The sequence below is a fragment of the Sesamum indicum genome, linkage group LG6 (genome assembly GCF_000512975.1).
Source record: "Sesamum indicum cultivar Zhongzhi No. 13 linkage group LG6, S_indicum_v1.0, whole genome shotgun sequence".
In the NCBI taxonomy this organism is placed as follows: domain Eukaryota; kingdom Viridiplantae; phylum Streptophyta; class Magnoliopsida; order Lamiales; family Pedaliaceae; genus Sesamum; species Sesamum indicum.
The window spans coordinates 10314122-10335075 of record NC_026150.1 but is presented as its reverse complement, the minus strand read 5'-3'; the positions used below and the strand labels follow the sequence as shown (position 1 = coordinate 10335075).

The following is a 20954-nucleotide window of genomic DNA, read 5'->3' as shown; positions in this document are numbered from 1 at the left end:
TTTCTCCAGAAAGATACATGTGCATTTCATGTGATCTTTCAAAATTTGGACTGTTATTTCTATTGACTCATTTTTTGCCAGTATTTTTCTCGAAGTTCACCTTGTTGGTGAAGGTTACCTTCGAATTTGTTATAATTTTGTCATTACTAACATGTTATAAGTTCCATAATTTTATTTTATCTGACCACTTAATAAACTTATTTTTAAAATAAGATCTAACATCTTATAAGCTCTAAAAAAAATTTATAAGATCGATATATGAGCTTATAACATCTTCTAGATAAGCTTAGCCAAACACCCTAAAAAATGTTTTAAAAGCTTATATAATATTAGATATCTTAATTTAAAAATAAGTTAATAAAGTGTTTGAATAAAATAAAATATAAGCTTATAAGATGTTGGTAATGATAAATTTTTAATTAATTTCAAGAAATTTATTGAGATCTTCATTTGATTAATTTTAATTTAAATCTATTCAACTACCACAATTATAATAATGATAAATAATAATAATAATATATTTAAAAAACATCAAATTACTAGAGCTCAACTCGAGTCCGTTTAACTAACGCTGGTTTGAGTTTGCTTTGAGTATTAATAAAACCGAGAAATTACATTTTACATTCTATAAATTAAATTTTTTGCGATTATGATACTATTATTTTTTTAATTCACAATATTACATCCCATACTTCCAACAAATTCGCCACTTTTGTTTTAAATCTTAATTCCATCAAATTTCTTATGAGAATAGTAGAAGTTGCACACAAAATGCACAATTCATATTCATTTTCACATTAATTATTGAAGTCGCGACAGCCATGCATGCACGAACCTGAATCTGTACTAAGACAAAGCAAAATTACAGGGACGATCGGAAAACAACAAGAACTCTACCTTAAAAAACGAAGAAATAGAATTTACTGCGCTGCTGTTTCGTCTTCGTCAAGCAAAGTAAGTAGATTTAAAGAGGCGGGCAGACGAAACCAGGTGGAGGTGTTAACCCACAGGTCGCCAGTACCTGAAGGGCCAGAGGAAGAAATACATTGAGATTAAGAAGTTTCAGCCTTATTGTTGTGCACAAGCAAATGGCTGCTTCCAGCTCCAGCAGCCCTTGAATCACCGGGCAGCATATATTTTCAATCGGGTTTCCTATCCCAACATGAACTAATCCTCCCAGCACGTCCAGGCAAAGCCCCAGTTTCAGCGCATCTATCGGGCAGGTCACTCTCGGAGGCGGGCTGATGATGCCCGGTCCGCCACCGCCGCCCCCTGGAGGGGTGTAAGGTGGGTACGAAGAAGACGGCGGTGGTCTTGTCACCGGAGGGTTGATAATTGGGGGGACTATCCCTGGCGGGTTGATTATAGGTGGGATGATGCCCGGAGGATTTGTAATCGGCGGTGTGATAATTACTGGCGGTGGCATTATTATTGGTGGCACGATCACTGGTGGATTGTTTATAGGTGGCAACACCTTGGGTGGCGGTCCGCCGCCATGGTGTGGTGGCCTACCTCCGTGATGTGGTGGCCTACCGCCGTGGTGTGGTGGAGAAGGTGGATAAGGTCGGGGGGTTCGGGGAGGCAGGGGGAGGGGGGGGGGGGGGGGACCGGGGAGTCGAGGGCGGGGAGGGGCGTCGGTAGGGTGGATAAGGTGGTGGGCAGTTCCGTTGCCAAGCGTAAGCTGGTGGCAATGTTATTAACATCCAGAACATGCACACAAAGAACATTGCTATTGTCTTTGAACCCATGGCTTAGGGTTCAGAAAAGAAGGCGTATTTTTCCTACTATTTCTTGAGTTTGGTGACAAGGGTTCTATGTACAAGTTTTTATAGCAGAATTCTACGGATGGCCCGTGAATGATGTGCTTCAAATTAATGGAAAAAATTCTTCTTTTTAGAATATGATGATAAAAATGAATCAAGTACAAGTAATTATAATTGTTTTTTTAGTAAATCGATTATCAACTATATAATGAAATTCAATAATTAATATATATACATCAATTACCAATATAAAATATGCATAACTATTCAATAATAATAGACTAATAACTGCTAGGCCGGATTTTGGTTAGAAGATCTATACATAAATTTTAGAAATAATTACACTGACATTTCTTAAAATACGGTAAAATTATGCGTACCATTTTTTAATTCTACATAATTATATATAGACCCATTAAAATTATCACAAATCTTAATTACAATTAATTTTAACCCTATGATCAGGATTTTCCAGGCCAGAAATTATTATAATTATTATTAAAAACAGAGAACAGAAATAATTTCACTATGATCAGTAGGACTAGAAAATATCAATTAAATTTCATTTCTCATACTGATTAAATTATCAAAGAAATTATTATTATTATTAAAAAAATTAAAGGAATACTTGAATATATAAATTCCAAATTCAGGACTTTTGATAGCTAGATTCTTTTTCATAAAAATAATTTCACATCATCATCAATATATAGATGACTCATATATTAAAAACTATAACGAACTTACATAAAATAATACAAAACGTCCAAATATTTAACCGGATTTGAAACTATAGTCTTATATTAATTTGTCTCGTTACGAAAAATAACGTTGAAGCAATTGTATATATTCCTTACAAAATAATAAAATTCTTTGCTTAAATAAATTAGCAACTAATTCAATAAAAATTAATTTGTGAATTAATACGATTATAATTTTTATTATCAATTCTTTTTTGTAATTATTAAATCATTTTCTTGTGGTGTATAATCATATAACCTAAAACCTAGTCACTCAGTGAAGGCAATGAAACTCTGATAATCGAGAAAAGGACAGAACGTGAATTTGTGAAGAGACCAAAGGCAGTGAACTGGGAAATTGAACTGGGAATTTTGTAAGGATGTTGGGCCTTTGCAAACTTCAATATGACTCCGTGACTGCCAATTCTCAATCCGTGATGACTCTCTCTCTCTCTGTGTCTTCGATTCCCAGAACAATTTCAGCTTGCACGGATTTTCATGCTTTCTTTCTTTTTTTTGGGTGAAAATTTTCATGCTTTCTTTCAACATTATATATGTTTGTTTTTCATTATCTGTCCATCACTTATAATTATACTTTTCTTCCTCAAATTTAGTATAATTATATGTAAATTTTTGGTGATTTAGAAAATTACATCTATCACTTTTGAGATTCACTTTCGTTTAACAAATAAGTCCCATCGTTGATCAAAATTCATTAAATTTACTGATATTAATAAAAAGATTGAATGAAAATTTTTATTTATCAATTGACTTATTACTGACTTATTGCATGTTAAATAATTTTTTTTGAATTAAACTATCATTATAACAGTGAAGATATACCTTCTCATATGCATTAACGCATGAAAACCTATGGGAGTATTGATCATAAAAATTTTTATTTAACCTACAATAAATTAGTAGTAAATCAATCAAGGGTAAACATAATTTTATTTTTCGATTTTTTTTGTCAGTATCAATAAATTTTGTGAATTTTAACTAATGGAGGATCTTGTTTGTTAGACGGAAGTAAATTTTAGATATGATAGTTGAAATTTTCCAAACTACAAAGAATCTACATATAATTATATTAAACCTCAATAGAGGGGAGCGCAATTATTCCTTTTTCTATTTTTTCTAAACCTTTTCATCCATTATTCGAGAGGTGTATATTAAGTAAGAGAGAGAGAGAGAGAGAGAGTAGAAAGTAGAAATTAGAGATGAGAAAAAATTCAAGTGGGAATTTTTATGTTGTTATTATTTATCTACATGAATAAAAAACTGTTTTGTGATACCTAACAAATATAATTGTAATAATCATAGCTGATTAATAATATTATATAAATAAATTTGATATATAAATAACACCTATTATACAGTAGAATAACATCTTACGTATATAGCAGGGGTTTAAATTCATGACTTTTAATATTATGGGGCCTCAATTCGCCAATTTGTTAGACCTTATTAACTTATCATCAGTAAAACTTAATGATATAAGTTATGCATAAAGTGATCAATTAAAATAATTAGCAATATATATATATATATAATATTTATAGTGACAATTACTATATTCATTATCCCTAATTGACAAATTTATGTAAAAATTTTGTTACCGATAATTATATTGTGACAAAAAGAAATATATATTGTCATATATTTACTAATATGCTTTAAAGTTTTTTTATTTAATATTCAGTCATTAATATTATAATATTTTCTTATAATTTGCACCCAGCAATTGAGATGTTGATTTCTTAAAGTTCCAACGTTATCCACGTTCATAAGATTTCCTAAAATTTTACGTGCTTTTGCGCGTCCTTATTATGCAATGAAGTTGATATATATATATATATATATATATATATATATATATATTAAATGTATGAATATTTGTTTTATTTTATATTATTTATTGTAATTTATTTTATTTTTTTAAATTATAAAATTTATTGATCAAATTATTATTCAATTTATGAAGATATTAAAATAGTTATGTATATAAGATCCTTAAAAGAAAGAGAAAAAATAGTAGCATAAAGAAACAAAAGACTTGCACTTTTTTTTTCTTTCTTTTTGGGAGGAGAGGAGGTGGTGGATATAGAAGTCTCTTTTACAGAAAGGGTTGGTTAAAATTGTAATAAAATGTATTTATAAGTTAAAAAGGTAAATTATAACTATCTTTGCTGAGATTTAGTATAATTATGAATACCCTTCATTGTTTGAAAATTATAAATACCTTTTAATATTAGATGAAATTATGTAATTTTTGGGTGAAGGTATGTTATTGTCAACTACGTTCTTATTATTTTTTGTCCTTTAACTTTTTAAGATAGTAGTTTTGGTCCTGTCTTTTTAATTCTTGCGATTTCGGTCATTTTTTTGTGGAATTCTCTCTTCTCACCGAAAAAATACATATGAATTTCACGTGATGTTTTAAAATTGAGACTACTATCCCTATTAGCAGATTTTGCCTAGTTTTTGTCCTTTAACATTATAGGATAGCATTCTGGTCATTTATATTTTTAATTTTTATAATTTTAATCTTTTTCTTTCTAGACCTTCACGAAAATTTAAAAGATATAGAATAAAGTATTAATTTAAAAAGTTAAAAAGAACAAAAACATCAAAAGAACTAAATAATCACAGACCAAGAATGAACTTAAGCCTTAGAATCTCAAGTAAACTTTCTTTGTCTTCTTCTAACATAATGAGGTAAAGAGATAACATAGGGGGGGAAACATAACCACTTAGGATAGACCATGCTAGAACTCATACATATTTTTTCTTTCATTTTATTAATGTAATGTATTGATTATATTTTTTACTCTTATTTATAATATTTTAAAGTATGAAAAATTATTTTTTATATACATGCAGAAATTACGTAGCACAATAATTAGCATTTAAAAATAAAAAAACAACCTCTCTAATTAGAATCTCTCTCTCCACTTCATCTTGTACGTGGCTAATTTTGCAGGTGCTTCCAAATTCATGCAAAAGTCAGTGGAATCAGTGAACTGAAATGGAAAAATCTTATTTTGTAAGTTTTGAGAAAATATACTGAAATTACAGCGAATTATGAGTACTCGTTTGTCCTGTTGCAGTACTGTTCTGGAGCGGAGAGAGAACACCACATCTGCTTCTTCTTTGTCTGCTTTCTTGCAGAAGTTCAATCCCTTCGTTTCACGAAGTCATCACGTGAACTTATTGCTCTGATTTGGAAGATAACTTCTTCTGATCATAAAGGAAATTGGAAACACAAAAACGTGGAAGCGGTGAGCGTCCGAATATGAGAAATAGGACAAAAATACAATTTATTCACGTAATAGGATAAATCAACAAAAAATTCTTATAAACAATAAAATCGTAAATCATTCTCAGTCTTTTGAAAAATGAAGCAAATTTTGACTCTTAGATGGTAGTTTGCTAATTTATTATTATTTTTTAACAGAGGGATATTTGCTCATTTCACATATTACATGGATAAATTGTATTTAATCTCAAAAAAATAATTCAATAATTACGAAAATATTTAATGTTAAAATTAGTGTCGAACTAATTAGCAACTAAAATATTTATTGCTAATCGAATACTATTTTAATATATATTTTAAATGATTTGTTGCTAAATTTTATAGCAAATTAATTTTCATTGCTAATGTATTAACAAATCATATATTAAAATTTTACTTGTTAATTAACTCGATGGTAATTTTTTTCATTATTATTTAACCATTTTTTTTTATAGTGATGGTAAAAAGTGTCACCTGGTTCTTAACAGTAGGTTTGAAAAATTAATCAGAACAATTCCGTTCCAACATTTATAATCTAAAATATTATATTTAAAGGGGATTTTTTTTATTCCAATTCTTTAATAATTGTTGCTTTAGAGAAAACTTTAAAAAATGGATGTCTACTACTTGCTTGCTAATATAAGTTATACCATCATCATATATCTCATGTCGAAATTAAGCCTCTGAATAACTAAGTTGGAATAGTTACTGTCTAATCATTCTAAATGAATAGGAACACCATCTATTAGGATGAAACGTCTCTCGTTTCATGGCGTTCCAAAACCCGATCCAACTGCCCGATTAAAATTCTGCATTTATTTTGTAGTAATTGATAATGTATGCATATATACTCAGAGAATAATTTGTATTATTATGAAATCAACAAGAACCCATCTAAATATGTATACACTGACATAGGATGCTGAAGAGCTCTAAACATTTTATAAAATTACAAAATCAAGTGCACTTAAAACCAAAATAGTACTCATTCGTGGAAAAAATATAATTTTAGTCTTGTAATTTAGGAAGTAGCATTTTTCATTCTATACGAATGATTTTCGTAACTTAATCTTGTAATTTTATAATTTTGACAATTTTAGGCGTTTTTCAGCTATTTTGACTAAAAAATTGCAGGTGACTTTATACATAGCTCAATAAAATTGAAATTTTGGAAAGGAAAAAAAAAACTAAAATTTTAAAATTACAAGACTATATTGTGAAATCAATTAATGCAGAACTAATTAGAAATGCCCCAAAAATTAAAAGACTAAAATTGTATTTTTCTAAAAAAAAAACATTTGACATCAAACACTTAAGTACAATTAAAAGCATCAAATTTGTCTTGAAAATAATATTTTTATTCTAGTTTTTAATTTGTATTGTATTTTGTACCTACACAACACGTGCTTTTTATTAGCATATATAAATTTATAGGTAAAATTGCAAAATTTGTCCTGCATCTATAGTGGATTGGCAAAATTAGTCCTCTAAGTATTGGACTGATAATTTTGGTCGTGTAAGTTTTAATTTGTGACAATTTTAGTCCCTCTGACCAAAAATTGTCAAATTTTAGCCGAATAAATTAGGATTTAGGATCGACTGCCAACTAGACTCAATTTACATACGTGGCATCCTACTTGGATGCTAAATCGGCCTAGGAGGAGGAAAAACAGCCACATGTAGATCACATGTAAAGAAAAAATAGGGAAAGTAATCGAAAATGTGGTCTTGAATGATTGGATATGAAAACGGAGAGAACTGACTAGATAGTGAACGAAAATAGATGAATTTGGGTAGAATCGACTCGTCAGAGGATGAGGAGTCGATTTATGATGGTCTCAAATGATGGATAGGTCGGACAGTGGCGAATCGAGAAGAGAAATAAACAATTTTAGGTTGGGGGTTGGCCGCGGTGGGAGGCGAACACGGAGGGGGTTCGTCGTGGGCAAGGGAGGGGGTTGTGCTGGTGGAGGCAAGGGTGAGGTTGAGGGCTAGCCGCAACAGGAGGCGGAAGAGAGAGGGAACTAGGCGGTGGCGAGGGTGGGGCGGCGAGGGAGGGAATTAGCCCTACGGGGTTTACTTTTTTATGTTTTTTCCTTTTTGTTAAGGTTTTATGATTTTTTTATTATTAATTAATAATAAAAATTTAGAATAATTAAAATAATAAATTCAAATTTATTACTAAATTATAATTTCTTAAGTACATTAAATAAAAATTATTTTAATTTGACTTGGCCACATCAGCATTCGCATAGGATGCTGAAATGTAAGTGACATCCATTTGGACGTCGAAACTCTAAACCCTAATTTGATTTTTTATTTTTTGGCCATTTTTGACCGGGAAGACCAAAATAGCTATAAATTAAACATAAAGGACTAAAATAATTATAAGATTAATTATGACACCCCCAATATATATATAGGACTAATTTTGCAATTTTGCCTAAAAATATATATGCATGCATGACTAGATATCTATTTAAATAATGCATATAGACATAGACACTATCGAAAATATAATATTTAATCATGCTAATTACCATGGTTAATGATAAATAGCCATAGCAAATAGTTATTAACTACGATCAAACAACAGTTGTTGGTCGTGGTTTTTGCGAGAATGACTAAAATATTTTTTATGGTTAAAAGACATGGCAATTATTTTTACCATGGCTTTGGCCCCTACCACCTATAGGCAGTTTTAAACAAGTTTCTTTTGAAATAGATACCTTAACGCCAAGTATGGCTCGTAACAATCTATCTTCGGGGGCATATGATGATTCTTTCACCATTTTGGGCGTTAATTTACCTACTAAAATATCACTCCTCTCTACCCAAGATCCCACAATTCCATTTTTGTCTAAATTGCAAACTAAATGGGCTTCCTGTGGCAAATAATTTTTTTACGATAGAAAATCTAAATTTTTGTATTGATTTTATTTAATCTTAATTAATAATAGTTATTGGCCTTAATTTTTAATATATATTAATATTATGGCCAATAACTTTTTTTCTAGTGAGAGAAACATTTCACTGTAGGCCTTCTCTGTATTTATAAATAAGTATCTTAGTTTAGTTTAATCTCAAAATCACTTTTGTCTTAGTTATCTAATTAGGAAAAAATGCAAGCAACCCCCTTGTAATATCGCAAATGAGCAAATTACCCCCTTGTAAAAAATAAATAGCGATTTACCTCTCTATATCTTTTAAAATACAATAATTTACCCCCCTATGATTTTTATAATGAAGCAATCTACCTCCCTATATAAGGAGGTTAATTGCTTCATTTTAAAAAATATAAGGAAGTAAATTGTTATATTTTTTCATAGGGGGGTAATGTGCTCATTTTTTAGTATCACAGGGGGATAAATTGCTATTCACCCTATCTAATTATGTCCAAAGCTGATATAAAATTTAATCCAATTATATATTCATTAATTTGGGATGAATTGCTCAAAATCCAATAGATAACTAATCATCACTAATTTAGTTTAGTTACTGTCTGTGCTATTATATATCCAACATCATAAGTTCTTCATATCATTTTATTTCTATCATAAAGTTTGCATGATTCATCGGTAAAGCAATAGAGGAATTCCTTCCAAATATAGACAATCCCCGGAGAAGTAATGGCCATATGAAGACATGATGGCACCCTCTTGGAACGGTCCACCGCTCAAAACAATCGAAAATTTTCCAAGCAACAACCTCACCAAAAAAAAAATTACAGATTTTGCTCATTTTCTTTGTTCAATTTTTTTTTTCTCTCCTCTAATCCTTTTTTTGCTGCAATTCAAAGTCTTCCATTTCCAATTTGGATCTTCAAAGGATGGTGATAATAGAATAGTAGTGACATGCAACGACAATGACAGACGTTGTCGATGATTTGCGGGAAACGTGAAATTATTAGCAATCGGCAATCTTGGAAAATCTGCATTGGCGAAAAAAGGAAGAAGAAGAAGAAGAAGAAGAAGAAAAGGTAGGTGAATACTGCATAAACAAAGGAAGATGTCTCAGCAGGTGGTGCCAACGACCAACAAATCGGAGCAGACGATAGTATGTTATGCTCCGACGATGATCACGACGAATGGCATTTGGCAGGGAGATAACCCTCTGGACTATTCGTTGCCACTCTTCATTTTGCAATTAACTCTCGTCGTTGTTACCACTCGTATTCTTGTTTTCGCCCTCAAACCCCTTCGACAGCCTCGTGTCATTTCTGAGATCCTTGTAAGCCTGTTGTTAATCATCTCCATTTGTGTTGGTAAATTTTCTGTCATCTGCCTGTTTAGGTATAGTAATTCTGTAAAATTGGAGAAGTTGTCATTAGGGTACTTTGGACGTAGCCAAATTTAATCGAGGTGGTACAAAACTTTGTAATACAAATTTAATCAAGACCCTTTTTAATTGAGCTCTTCAACTTTCTAATGAAAAATTAACTCTTGGTCTAATACATGGTCACAGGGTGGTATAATCTTGGGTCCATCAGTACTAGGAAGAAGCAGCAAATTTGCAGAAACAGTTTTTCCTCTTAGGAGTGTGATGGTTCTTGAGACAATGGCAAATGTAGGTCTTCTTTACTTCCTATTTCTAGTTGGAGTAGAAATGGACATCGGCGTGATCAAACGCACAGGAAAGCAGGCGTTAGCCATTGCAATTTCAGGCATGATTTTGCCATTCGTTATAGGCGTTGGGTTCGCCTTCCTGCTGCATCAGAGCACCGAGTTCGTTAAGCTAAGCACTTTCATACTCTTCCTTGGAGTCGCCCTTTCCGTCACTGCATTTCCAGTGCTAGCTCGTATCCTGGCGGAGCTAAAACTTCTCAACACGGAGATAGGCAAAATCGCTATGTCATCAGCTCTCATAAACGACATGTGTGCTTGGGTTCTATTAGCCTTTGCCATTGCCTTGGCTGAGAATGAGGCCATGTCCTTGGCTTCAGTCTGGGTGATACTCTCAAGTGGCGCGTTCGTCGTTTTCTGCGTGTATGTAGTAAGACCTCTCATTTCCTGGATAATACGGCGAACTCCAGAAGGCGAATCCATTAGTGAATTCTCCATATGCCTCATACTCACTGGGGTTATGATCTCCGGGTTTATAACAGATGCAATTGGCACACACTCAGTTTTCGGGGCTTTCGTTTTCGGCCTAGTTATTCCTAATGGTCCTCTTGGCGTGACACTTATTGAAAGGCTTGAAGACTTTGTTTCGGGGCTTCTGTTGCCCCTCTTCTTTGCCATCAGTGGGCTGAAGACAGACATTGGTGCCATAGACGGAGCTACTACTTGGGTTCTCTTATTCGTAGTGATTATTCTTGCTTGTGCTGGTAAAATTGCAGGGACGCTCCTTGTTACTGTCTACTACAAAATGCCATTCTATGAAGGCCTTACTCTTGGTTTGCTCATGAACACCAAAGGCCTTGTTGAGATGATTGTCCTCAATGTTGGCAAAGACCAAAAGGTACATTTCTTTCCTCTATGGCTCACCCATTCCAATATTACTATTTTATATTATATATATAAATGGCTTAAATGCATTTTATATTTCAAATTTAATTCATTTGGCTTTTTCATCCTTTGATTTTATAGGATAGTGAACTGATCCTTCATTTTTTAAATTTTATGATTTCAATCACTTTTTTTTATTGGAGTTCAACTTTTTTGCTCGAAAAATACATGTACATTGAATTTGTATGACTAGAAATGACACGATGACCTCTTAATTTATATGAATAAGAATTGAAGTTTACCAACTATATAAATTTGGACGGAAAATTGAGAATTAGTTGGATGAGGCTTACCTGATTACTAATTGAGAATTTTGTTATTTTCGACGGGAAATTCATATGTTTTTTTTTTCATGTAAAGACTGGAATATTGAATTAATAGTATCATTATACCTCTTAATTTATAGGATTAAAATTTATAGGAAAATAATATTTTTAGTCCCATAAAATAGACCCATTTTACTTATAGTACTATTGGTTACGGGATTAGCACTATTAGTCCTGTAGCTTAAAAAATTAACACTTATAATCCTAATCCGTTTTTTCGTTTATAATTTAACGATGTGGGTCATGTGTCTTATACGTGATCATTAAGTATTTTTAATTGGAGAAAAAATTGATCTTTTTTTTGTTAAACCATGCACGCACCCGTTCGCGCACACTGCCAATTGGCCATTCTTCCAACAATAGAATATGAATGCGCTATTTGACCTACTTGATTCATTTGTGAAAACATGATTATTTGTACCGCTTATACTTGCTTCTAATTTGCATAATATGAGAAGAATGAGATTTAATTTTTGTGGGAGGAGAGAGAAAATCTCCCCTCTTTGCCCTAATTTTCTTTAAAACTTAATTTTTTTTTCCTTCGAATATAGTTGTATTTCCTCTCAAAAGTGATCTTAAGTTGGAAAATATGTCAATATTTCCTCCAGCCAATAATATAATACTTAAAAAGCCATACTAGGCATGTGGCCTATGCCATTAAATTATAGACAAAAAAGTGGATGAGGATCAAAAGTGCTAGTTTTTATAAATTATGAAACTAAAAATGCTAATTACATAATAAATAAGATCAAAAGTAAAATGAGTCTCACTTATGAGACCAAAAATATTATTTCTCCCTATAAATTAATTAGAGGTATAATGACACTATTAATTCGATAAGTTTGATGAATAACTTTCAGTTTTCACATGAAAAAATATATATGAATTTTCGATCGAAAATAGCAAAATTCTCAATTTTAGTAGCTTCACGATGATCATATTTTGACTAAATAAAAAAAATTTCAATATTGAAAATAAAATGGTATATTTGCATCTCCATGTTTAGGTATCTAGAGAATGGCACCCCCATAATCTTAGGTAAAAAAACGTAACTTTGCCTAAGATGTTATATAAATAACACAAACATTATACAAATCATGATATGCACGCGTAGATGGAATATAAAACTCAAATTAATAGGACGACCACCCAAATTTTCAACAGTTTGGATTTTCATTACACAATGATATTACATATTATTAACTGTATAAATTTCACATTGTCTATATATTTAAACAATATTTTATAAATATTAAATATAATATAAATTGACAATAAAAATCCCATTTAGGTTTTGATAATGCCATTAGAAGTTGGTCGTACTCGGTAAATTTGTACTCTTTCTTGACTATATATATAATCTTGAAAATGCAGGTTTTGGACGACAAGTCTTTTGCCATTATGGTGATTGTAGCGATTGTCATGACTTCAATTATTGGGCCGCTGGTGACGAGCGTACACAAGCCCGGCAGGAAATCCGTGTCTTACAAAAGGAGAACAATCCAGCGAACAAAACCAGAGGGCGAATTTCGCGTCATGGTGTGTGTGCACACTCCAAGAAACGTACCAACAATCATCAACCTCCTCGAAGCCTCTTATCCCACCAAGAAGTCCCCAATTTGCACATATGTTCTCCATCTTGTCGAACTCACTGGCCGCGCCTCCGCCATGCTTATCGTCCACAACACACGAAAAACAGGGCGGCCCGCCCTCAACCGGACACAGGCTCAGTCGGACCACATCATCAACGCCTTTGAAAATTTCGAGCAACATGCAGGCTTCGTCTCCGTTAACCCCCTCACCGCGATTTCCCCTTACTCCACCATGCATGAAGACATTTGCAATGTGGCGTTGGACAAACGGGTAGCTTTTATTATCGTCCCTTTTCACAAACAACAAACGGTGGACGGAGGAATGGAAGCTACCAATCCAGCGTTCCGGACGATCAATCAAAATGTATTAGCTAATGCACCATGCTCCGTGGGAATCCTTGTCGACAGGGGCCTTAATGGATCAAGATTGGCTGGAAACCAAGTAACACATCATGTCACTGTGCTATTCTTTGGTGGTGTGGATGATAGAGAAGCGTTGGCGTATGCATGGAGAATGAGTGAACACCCGGGGATTAATCTCACCGTAATGCGTTTTCTTCCTGGTGAACATGCATTTGAGACAACGGGATCGGCCAGGCGTAACCCAAGTGGTCGACGAGAAATATTGTCAGTAGAAACGAACGATGACAAGGAGCAACAACTAGACGAGGAGTACGTAAACGAGTTCAAGTCAAGAACGATGAATGATTCCTCCGTTATCTATACCGAAAGAGTGGTGAATCATGGTGAAGAAACAGTGGCAGCTATAAGATCGATAGATCCAATTCATGATTTGTTCATAGTAGGCCGGGGGCAAGGCATTATGTCGCCTCTGACAGCAGGGCTTACGGACTGGAGCGAGTGCCCGGAGCTCGGTGCTATCGGGGATTTATTGGCTTCATCAGATTTTGGAGCCTCATATTCCGTGCTGGTGGTTCAGCAATATGTGGGGATTGAGGCACTTGGAGATGCAACGGTCGCCACGCCGGACAGCCCGACTCATCAGCAACCAGAGCAGTTCGATCTTGGGAACAGGCGGCCGCCGCCTGTAGGTCATGCTCATGTCTTCCAACCACAGCCCTGAAGGCGATCAGAACAGACCATCTTATGTACCAAGTTTGACGGATTGTTAACTAATTCTACTTTCTCTTTTTGTTAATATATAGTGAGAGAGGGGATGTAGGATTAGATTCTTCTTACTAATTTTTTCCCTTTTTTTTCAACAGTTCTGTAAAGATTAATGTTGTAGGAAGTCTCACATCATCTCAAATCAATGGAATTTTGCTTTTCCAACAAAATAGCTACAAATATGATTCACTTGAGAAGGATAACTATTTCTACCTATATTGCACGACTCCAAAATATTATTTGGTGGAGTGTCAAATACGAATACGATTTGTACACACTTTGAATAGATGTTAAACATGGCATCATGTGTCCGAAAATGTAAAATAAAAAATAAAAAAAAGGTAGGATATTTGACATCAACGAGCACTCCAACACGTTTTGGATACGTTTAGAATTTGTTTTTATTATAATTTAAAAAAGTTTTGGGTTGCTTTTTAGAAAATAAGAGTATTGAGCTTAATAAAAAAGAAAAGAAATAATTCACTCATCTCAATCTAAATTTTGAGATGAAATTACTAAAAACTCAAGAAATGGTAATGATGGTTTAACTAATTTGGACTATTAGGAACTTCTCATTGCATACTTTTTAAAACAAACTAATTATGTATAGTTTTTTACACTACAATAAAATTGAAAATTAGCGACAAAAAAAAAATTAGTATTAATTTTAATTTTGTCACTAATTATATATATTTAGTGAAAAAAAATTTATCTTGTCACAATAATAAATTTTAAAATTTTAATAGTGATAAATTTCTTATAAAATTGTAATTAGCAGGAATTAGTGACAAAATATTGTGCATTAAATTGTTACTAGAAATAATTTTTGTGTTGTAATAATAGATGTGTCATTAATTATTTATAGTGTCTTCTTTACAAATAATTCTTGTCACTAATAATTATGTAGTAACAAGATTAAAATTATTATTGTCACTCAATATATATTTTTTATGACAACTTTAAAAGTTTTACTTGATATATTGGCACGAAAAATATATTCTTTTTGTAGCGATTTTCCAGTATAAAATTGAATATAACTAATCATGCTTTCAATATTAGAATGAGTTCAAGCCCTATTGGCTCTGATACCATTGTTGAGAATTAAAGGCAATTAATCAAGCACTTCATGTTGCCACATAATGGGATGTGTAAATGACCTGACTGATTAAATACAATGACTCTCAAGTATGGTTTGTTGGACGCCTTGACAGGTTTGTGTTTTTAGTGTTTTGTTTTGGTATTTTAGATATACAGAGAAAAAAATAGAGATAAATAAGTATGTGTTTGAAATAGATGATATATTTGAATTTATGTTTTGATATAATATAATATAATTTAAAATAAATGTTGTATGTTTGATGTTGGGATTGAGAGATAAAGGTTACTGTTTATTGTCAAATTATGTCTTTTTTATATATATTTATTAATATAAGTGTGTATGTATATAGTATTTTGTTTGTCAGTGAAATATAGTATATAGATTTATGTTAAAGTAATTTTTTTGTTGAGGATTTTTTTTACATTTTCAATTATAATTACAAATTTAATGAATAATTAGGGAATTAGACTAATGATGGGCTATGGCCTTATAACAAATAAAAAAATAGATTCACACACAGGATTGTGTTTTTACACTCAGTCAAAGTGTAAAAATACAAAGCCGAATATGTACATTATTTTGGCCCATTTCGGGAATATGCCAAAACACAAATCCAAATATAGTGCTTGATTCTCAGAGCGGAATGATCATATGATTTCTGGATCTTTTTGACTCGCCTATAAAATTTTTTAAATGAACTCATAAATCTACAAGCACGTCTTCTCCAATCACTTTATGAACCGCTTTGCACAATCCAAACGCACTGCCACAAGAGCTCTCTACTCAATTCCACACACCTTAATTGGAATATAAGAATAAAGTGGGAACGGAATGGACATTTTCAAGTTCATTTTTATATTTTTGATTGGCATGCTCTACTTTTGAAAATATTTATTCCGGTAAAAAATTTTATTCCATTAGATAAGGAATTAGCTATATTTTTGCTCCCCAACATGGTATTTGCTATTCCCACGAATACTTGCCTTATAATACACTCCATAATCATTAATACTATATATTTATTGTGAAACATATATATAAAAAAAAAATATCCTACATGGAAGTATAAGCCAAAAGTGACTTGTTCACCTCATTATCCACATAGCTAGGAAAGAGATGGGATCATGAGATGGTATTCATTTTAAATATTATAATATGATTGGTTGACAATAAATAATTTCAATTAAAATAGTTACATTTTTCTAAGTTTATGTGCAAGCGACCAAATTGTAATATTAAATGAAAAGTGATTAAAATGGTTTTCTATTAAAAAAACAAAAAAGGAATTGTAAGGATAACATAAGAAAGTCACTCGTTGGAGGTACTAACTTAAAATTAACGAAAAGACATGGACTATTTTAAAATTAAAATTAAAAGTTGGGGACTGAAATAAATTTTATCCCAATTCCGCATCAATTTTGCTACGAATTTTGTAATATTTTTAGATACCTGAGGACTATCCATCCAAATATGTCGCTAAATCCATCGCAAAGTATGACAAATTTTGTTTGTCCCAAATATCCTTAGGTAGTAAATTGTATTCTTATAGTTAGTATGTGTCTAGGAAGCTGGCAGCCCAACGATTTATTATGCACAGTATTATCAATGAAATATTTCATTGCAAAAAAAATAAAAATTTGTGTAATGTATTGAGATAATTTAAAAGACAAGCATATACTTTTAAAATTACGATGGTACACACTAAAGTGAGAGAATAAAAATATGTCACAGAACTATGAAACTGATATCATGCATAAGTAGGGAAAAATGTATTTCACTACAATAAAATACCTCAACAGCTATAAAAAAATTTGATGCTGAAGTTATCGTCGAAATAAAAAAATATTATTTTAGTCTTATAATATATAGAGCGTTACATGAATTGATTTTTTAATTTAGTCTTATAATTTTAAAATTTTGGCAATTTTCATTCTTTTTCGCCAAATTTGTCAAAACATTACATGTGACTTGCACATAATCTAATTAAATTGTAGTTTTAGGCATGTAACTCAAAGAGCGGATAATATTTTTTAGTCCTGTAACTTAGAAGAGTTGACATTTTTTGCCTTCACGTAGGATGGAGTGTACCAAAAGTAGCCAAAAAAAATATTCTTTTTTATAGTATGCGATTCATTTCATTCAAATTTAATAATCGAGTCAATACATATTCAACATTACTTCAATCATAAATATTAAAATGAGAAAAAGAAAGAATAAATTATTAAAAAATAGACATATATCACTACACCCACGATCGTAAAACTCAAATCTCATTACCATACATTTATAGAAAATAACACGATTTTCTTTTTCTTTTTTGAGAAAAAAAAAAACACGATATTCAAAGACCCAATTTGCAAAGAATGACAGAAATATCAATACCAATGATAGTCACGGGAGTACTGCATGCCTTGTGCCCATTGGTCGAAAAGTCTTGTGATCCCATTCTGATTAATAATCAAACCACACTCTTAATCCAGACTTGCTTCACATGTTTGCTGACTTATTATTCAACATTTCCCAACACTTCACCCTATAAAAACACCCATATTCTTAGTCCATAATCACCAAATACAATTACACAACTTAGGTTACAATATTAGTTGAAACTAATTTCTGATCAATGGATTCCCAGAAATCCTCATCAGCTACACTTTTCCTTCTCACTAACCTGTTTTTTTTCGTTCTTGTAAGTGGTTGTAAGAACCCACCAAATTCACCGGTGTCAAAACCTAGTCCGAGCACAAACCCTAATCCATCTCCAGCCAAGGGACATTGCCCTAGAGATGCCCTGAAACTCGGCGTTTGTGCCAAGTTGCTCGGTGGGAATATTGGGACCATAGTCGGAAACCCTCCGAATACTCCTTGTTGCTCTATATTGGGCGGGCTGTTGGATCTTGAGGCGGCTGTCTGCCTTTGCACGGCATTGAAAGCAAACGTTCTTGGCATTAACATCAACATTCCTATTGCACTGAGTTTGCTCATCAATACTTGTGGGAAGACACTGCCCAAAGATTTCATCTGTGCCTAACTAGGGTTTCTTGCATTTAGGGTTTCCGGAATTTTAAGCCATTTTAACATGTTTGGTGTTTTCTGCTTTTCTTTTCCTTTTCTATGCTAATTTTGTCTTGTAATTGTAGTCTTAGAACACTACTCGTGGTTTTCTGAAGTCATTGATTAGCGCATTGGTTTCTTTGAATTTTTTTACTTCCTACCAAATATGGCGCATGAGGATCAAACATTATACTTGGTAGTTGTTATTATCATTTGATCGTGAGAGACATAATTCTCTATAAAAAGGCATTCATGCTTATTTGGTAAGAAATTGGTAGTTGTTATTATCATTTGATCGTGAGAGACATAATTCTCTATAAAAAGGCATTAATGCTTATTTGGTAAGAAAAAGATGTTAACGACTGTAAATCTTATTTTTGTCCGTTTAAATATATTTCTGGTAATATAATTTTGACATTTTGATATTTTTATTCTTTATTTTTTTAAAATTATAAAAGAGTCTGTTTGACATTTCGCAAGTCCAATCCTTCCAGTATCAAGTTTTGCAAAGTCCTCGAACTCGCATGGTTCATTTATATTTGAGGTTTCTTCTGATTGGTTATTTTGCTAATACGAATGAAAAATCAAAGAAAAAAATGACATGTTTCATGATTTATTCTGATAATTTTCGCAAAATTTGATATCGAAAGGACCAAAATGGCAAAATATTAAAAAATTACATGACTTTTTTGCAACACCTAAAAAATAAAAGGTAAAAATACTAAAATTGCAAGCGGCCCTTGATTTATTCGGTCAACTTTTGCAAACTCCAACACTTGAGGGATCAAAGAAATGTCAAAATATTACTAGATTGTTTTATAATTCTAAAAAGATAAAAATAAAATTATCAAAATTAAAGGATGAAAAATATAATTAGACCTATTTTTGTCCCCAGCTAGATGTTTTGTTGATGGGAAGTAATCATTACGCTTTTTGTCCCCTATACCCTGAATCTCGTAACGAATATGACAACCAAGCAACACTTCACATTATTGTCAATCCAGTATTCCATGAAAGAACCAAACATTTGAAAATATATTGTCTCTTAAATAGCGATAAATATAAGCAAGGCTTCATTACACCATCATATATTTCCTCGAAAAATCAATTGGCTGATGTGTTCACTAAGAATCTTACTGGACCAATTCAATCACTTATTTTCAAGTTGGGACTTGTCAACTTCTTGACACCTCGCACTTGAGGAGGGGATGTAAAGAAAGAAGAAGTTTCAGTTGTTGTTTCTCCATTCTTGCTGAAGCCTAATCTCTGTTCTGCTGCTAAGGAAGAAGAAGGTCGACTTTTACTTATAAAGTCGTCATTTGTCATTCATTTAAGCCCTTCATAGTCGCGCCTTAGGGTTATTATGTTTTTCTTTATTGAGTTGTAAATATGCGATAAGCATACGACTAGCTTATAAGCGTGTGTCCACGTTTTTCCGTTTTCTATAGCAATTTTAGTTAGTTTAGTTGTTAACAATGGTTGGGTTCGTTTTTAGCAGTTGAGCAAGCTGTAGGCACCAGAATATATAAAGCTGCTAAGAACACAGATCTCTGTAACTACGAAAACTTCATCTTCCTGCTTGAAATAGAAATTACACAGAAGAACAGGTCTTCAATGGAGTTCTTCGCTGCAATCTTCACTACTTTTATACGTTTTACATATCTTCTTTGATTTCTTATCCACGAAAGATCCTTTCATTTTTCTCTCCTATGAATCAGATCAAAAACCTATTCAAAAGTCACATATGAAATCCATGTGTTCTACACGCATATGAAATACGAATATATTATCAAATACTATGTTACAAGAACTTTAAGAGGAATATATAAAAAAGTAATTGCTGTAAGGATTAATATTTCCGATTTTCTTATTCAACATCCATTAGCAACTTTATATAATTCTGCCATCATAAACTCAACAGCCCATTCATTGGTAAACTTACATTTTGAATTTAATAGGATAGGGAGTTCAACACTTTTAGTTTTCTACTTTATGAAAATTTTAAAATAATTCTAAAATTATAAATACTCGACAAATTTAGTTCTATGTTTAACGAAAAATGTTTAAATGGTCCCAAAAGTTTTTGAAGTAAAAGCTCAATACATTTACTCCTCTACTTTACAGATTTATGGGACTAAATGTGTCGAGTTTTTTCAATGTTGGAACCATTTTGAAGATTACATAAAGCATAGGACAAAACATGTCAAATTTTCTCAATTATGAAATTATTTTAAAAATTACATAAAATATAAAACTAAATATATTGAACCCTCTATTCTATGAGACTAAAATTATAATTTGGCCCCATTCATTCTAATTCTATTTTCAGGAGGTACAACCCAACATTTTTAGCAGATTTCATGCTGAAATTTTTTGCCACTATTTTTGGGTTAAAGTGGAAATGTGCAAAACACTCCCCAGTGGGAAAAAGATTGCCAAAAACCTCC

The 20954-nt window shown here is 32.1% G+C and overlaps 3 protein-coding genes across 3 annotated transcripts; 2 read left to right on the top strand and 1 right to left on the bottom strand.

Moving 5' to 3' along the window:
* On the bottom strand, positions 773-1693 carry LOC105164302 (36.4 kDa proline-rich protein; the record flags this gene model as incomplete). The annotated part of the gene is made up of 1 exon (XM_011082924.2): positions 773-1693. A coding segment is annotated over one exon (729 nt), but the record flags the coding sequence as incomplete, so codon positions are not given.
* LOC105164301 (cation/H(+) antiporter 15) lies at positions 9373-14491 on the top strand. Its single transcript, XM_011082923.2, has 3 exons — positions 9373-10031; positions 10266-11261; positions 13009-14491. The coding sequence occupies exons 1-3, from the start codon at positions 9810-9812 to the stop codon at positions 14308-14310; spliced, it is 2520 nt and encodes an 839-aa protein (XP_011081225.1). The 5' UTR covers positions 9373-9809; the 3' UTR covers positions 14311-14491.
* LOC105164300 (14 kDa proline-rich protein DC2.15-like) lies at positions 18026-18769 on the top strand. Its single transcript, XM_011082922.2, has one exon. It carries the CDS (start codon positions 18077-18079, stop codon positions 18482-18484), a length of 408 nt encoding a protein of 135 aa, XP_011081224.1. The 5' UTR covers positions 18026-18076; the 3' UTR covers positions 18485-18769.